General features: G+C 43.3%; 1 protein-coding gene across 1 annotated transcript; it reads right to left on the reverse strand.

The window, feature by feature from the left end:
- Nucleotides 1-558: 558 nt before the first annotated feature.
- On the reverse strand, nt 559-885 carry TMEM263 (transmembrane protein 263). The gene has a single exon (XM_009072650.1). The coding sequence runs from the start codon at nt 883-885 to the stop codon at nt 559-561; it is 327 nt and encodes a 108-aa protein (XP_009070898.1).
- Between the last annotated feature and the right edge of the window lie 2,693 nt (nt 886-3,578).

Here is a 3,578-nt window from a genome sequence, read left to right on the forward strand (position 1 = left end):
TTACAATGTCTGCACACCTCCAGTTCTGTGTGCTCCAGTCTGCACTGGCAGACTGCAGTCAGGGATAGTTTACAGGCTGCCTGCAAAAACAGGTTCAAAACCAAGACTGCTTGGGTACATGCAACAATGCTCTTACACAGCTGAAGGATCCTTAGCAGGAGGATGTGGAAACCACTGAGAACAATAACTGGCCTCTTGTTGTATTGATGGTACAGCAGAGACTACCAAGTTTTATGTTCACATTTTAGTCCAAAACTGCAGACGACTTACAGTAAATGAATATTCAAATATGTATTACCCCTTCAGATACACTTACTTCTATAGTTATCAAGTGTAACATTTCACCAGATACAAAGCTTCAATCTAGGCTCTAATAAATCTTCAGACGCTGTGCTAGCCAAGCTTCTTCTGTCCTTTTCAGATGAAATCGAGTTACTTGCACAACTCTTTAGAAGATAAAGAGTCTAAGACACATAGCTTCTCATGGACCCAATCTTAGCAGATTTTAATGCCACTGATGTAATATTCTGGAGAATCGAGTATGTCTCAGTTTTGGCTTTAGTCAGATTTATCCTTTTTCTTTCCTGTTAAAGGCACTTTGCTTGCAACAGCAGATCCTACAGCCGTAACACCTCCGGCCACAGCAGAAACACTTCCTTTGACTAGACCCACTCCCATGGAAGGCACAGATGTGACTGCTGTTTTGGTAATTTCCAAGCTCTTCCCTCCAATCCAAGCAACACCCCCAATCGTGGCACCAACAGCTCCTTTTGTGACGCTGAAGAGGCCACCGGTCACACGAGACAGCATGCCAGCCTGCTGCTGCGGGTGGTCTTTGAGTGAACCTGAGGGAGGAAACAACAGGCAAATCAATCTCAGCACCATGAGGAAAGCATCTTTTAACAGAAAAGATGCTTACAAGTATTTCCTTCTCTAGCCTAACATTGCACACAGTGGATAGAATCATAGAATAGAATCATCAAGGTTGGAGGAGACCTCCAAGATCATCAAGTCCATCATTAACCTGTCACTGCTGGAACCTCTAAACCAGCACCAGATCATCAGCGCCAGATCCAGATGCCTCTTAAACACCTCCAAGGATGGTGACTCCACCACCTCCCTGGGCAATTCCAGTGCCTGAGCACCCTAACGGGGAAAACGTATCTCCTAACATCCAATCTGATTCTGCCCTGGCTCAGCTCAAGGCCACTCCCTCTAGTCCCCTCTCCCTGCAGCCATGGCAGGAGAAACCACCCCCAGCCTCTCTATAACTTATCTTGCAGGCTGCTTTACTTCAATGCTCATACAACACCTCCTTCCAAATAAGAAAAGTCACTTTGCTGCAGTGAGACATAGCTCAATGCTATGACACAAGTCAATAACGAGCCTAAAAATATCCGGCCTATAGCTCCCAGACAGTCTTACATGATAAACGACTGTCCTCCATATGCACCACTGTCTGCAGAGTCTAGAAGGTCTCATGGACAAATTAGCCTCATTTCTGGGTTGTATTAATGGGGGGAAAACAACACCCCCTCCGATACCCCCCCCCATCCTAATGCTAAGAGTTACCCCACAGAGGTCTTGGGGTTTACGCAGTTAACCCCAAAAGCAGGAGCACCACTTTGCTGTTAAAATCTCTAAGGGGGGGGATTAGAAAAGGTTTCCTCATGAAGAAGAGCAAAAGGTTTATTAAATCAAGCTGTTTTTTGCAAACAGCTCGCAGTGAAGACAAAGTTGCTTCTTTCCTTGGTCATTATTATTTCCATGTGCTTACAGGGCTCGTGTGCAGGGGTCAGGAAAGAGGGAAGAAAAGGTTACAAACAAGAGCCATCAGGAGTCAAAAAAAGCATGAGGACAAAACTGATGCCAAGTCTGCACTGTATCACTTCCTTTCTTCATCATGTATATAAATATAACTTAATTCCAAAAGGCCTTCTCTGTAATTTGGACAGGAAAAGGGTGTGTGCATGTGGGAAGTGCCAAATAAGCCCATTAAATACCAAAAGTGGCCCCTGAAAGCATTAACAATAGCAAGAGTTACAGGCTCCCAACAGAAGTGTCAATATGATGTACAAAACCAAATCTCAAACCATAGGATTTCTGAGTATTATTGTCCAAAAAAAGTTATGCTTTTTCCTTTTTAATGTTATGTTTAACCTGCATTTTGTCCAGTTTCATGCTATATGCTTTGTAAGTCAACTCCTATTCCATATTTAAGGTACAATTACATAGCACCAAAATAATAGAAAGTATTAGAGTAATAGAAAAACTTCTAGAATTAGCCACTTCACCTTCCAGTTGTTTCACAATAACTTTGTATTTCTAAAGTAGGCGTCAAAATCCTAAGAGATGCATGCAGCTTGCCCCTAAATGGAATTATGCCTGCAACTCCACCCCCTGCTGCAGCATAAGCACCATCCAATTTTCAAAGAAACAAGAACAGGAAACACCCTGTTAATGTGGTAAACTCTGTATGCAGCACTACCTTCCCAGATCTGCAAGCACACAAGAAAAGACCACCTACTCCACCTACAAACCAGTAGCCCTGACACATACTTGTCTGCAAGGTGTTTTCAGTGTGAACCTTGAGAAATCTCTGGTCTTCACAACAACATCAAGGGTTTTCCAGCTTCTCTCTTGTCAATGCCTCGCCAACATCTTACAGTTTCAGAGAACCATGGCAAGATTCAGCCAGTTAATGCAAGTAGGGTAAGAGTTCCAAAGTTTGAGGGTTTATTTTCTAGCTACCTGCAGATAATACATGGGATTTAACAGATAAGTCTCTCTTTCTCCAGGAGAAAGAACAGGGGAAACCAAGGAAAGAACAAGTGGAACCTCAGTGGGCAGTGCTAGGGAAGAAATTAACATGAAATAAAGAGGTGAGGGAGTCAGCAGCAGAAATAACATGCTTGGAGAGGGACAAGAAGTCTAGGGAGGCAGCAGAGAAGTCAGATCTAGATCCACTAGAGACCTCTATCCAGTCCTGTCCATGTACTGACTTTGCACTGCAGAACAGGTCTGTCTCCAGTGCACTGACTGCCTGCTGGCAGCCTGCATCCGGAGGACAGTTTCCAAGAGTTGCCTCCCAGCACTCATCCTTTACAATATGAAAACTAGGGTGAACAACTTTCCATGCACTGCCAAAGAGTTTTTGATAATGCCAGGACTGCCCCAGGACTCGGGATTCATTCAGAGTTCCTATGTGTGCATCTGGAATAATTCAAACAGAAGATGACATCTAGATGAGAAAATTTCTTACGAGTCTGACAAAAATGAAGAAAAGATACAGAGGAATAGCGCAGCTCAAGGGAGCAGAAAATACTAAAAGTGCTTCCCGCTTACAACAGTCTCTCTAAGAAATGGATGCAGAAACCAGAAAGGCTCATGGAAACTAGAAACAAATTTTAGCCTTTTACTTAAAGTCACCTAATACCCTTGTTGGTTCTTTCTAAGCCAGCAACTTTCAACATGGACATCTCTGGCAACAAAGCATTGACAACACAACTACACAGATGAGAATTTCTATTTACATACAGAAAGGCTCCAAAGAATCACCCTAGGAGAGGAGTATGTAG

The sequence above is a fragment of the Acanthisitta chloris genome, unplaced genomic scaffold, assembly GCF_000695815.1.
Source record: "Acanthisitta chloris isolate BGI_N310 unplaced genomic scaffold, ASM69581v1 scaffold15044, whole genome shotgun sequence".
Taxonomy (NCBI): domain Eukaryota; kingdom Metazoa; phylum Chordata; class Aves; order Passeriformes; family Acanthisittidae; genus Acanthisitta; species Acanthisitta chloris.

Bases quoted from the DNA above. Each gene is read 5' to 3' on its own strand.
- TMEM263 (XM_009072650.1), bottom strand. From the start codon at position 885: ATGGTGCTGAGATTGATTTGCCTGTTGTTTCCTCCCTCAGGTTCACTC.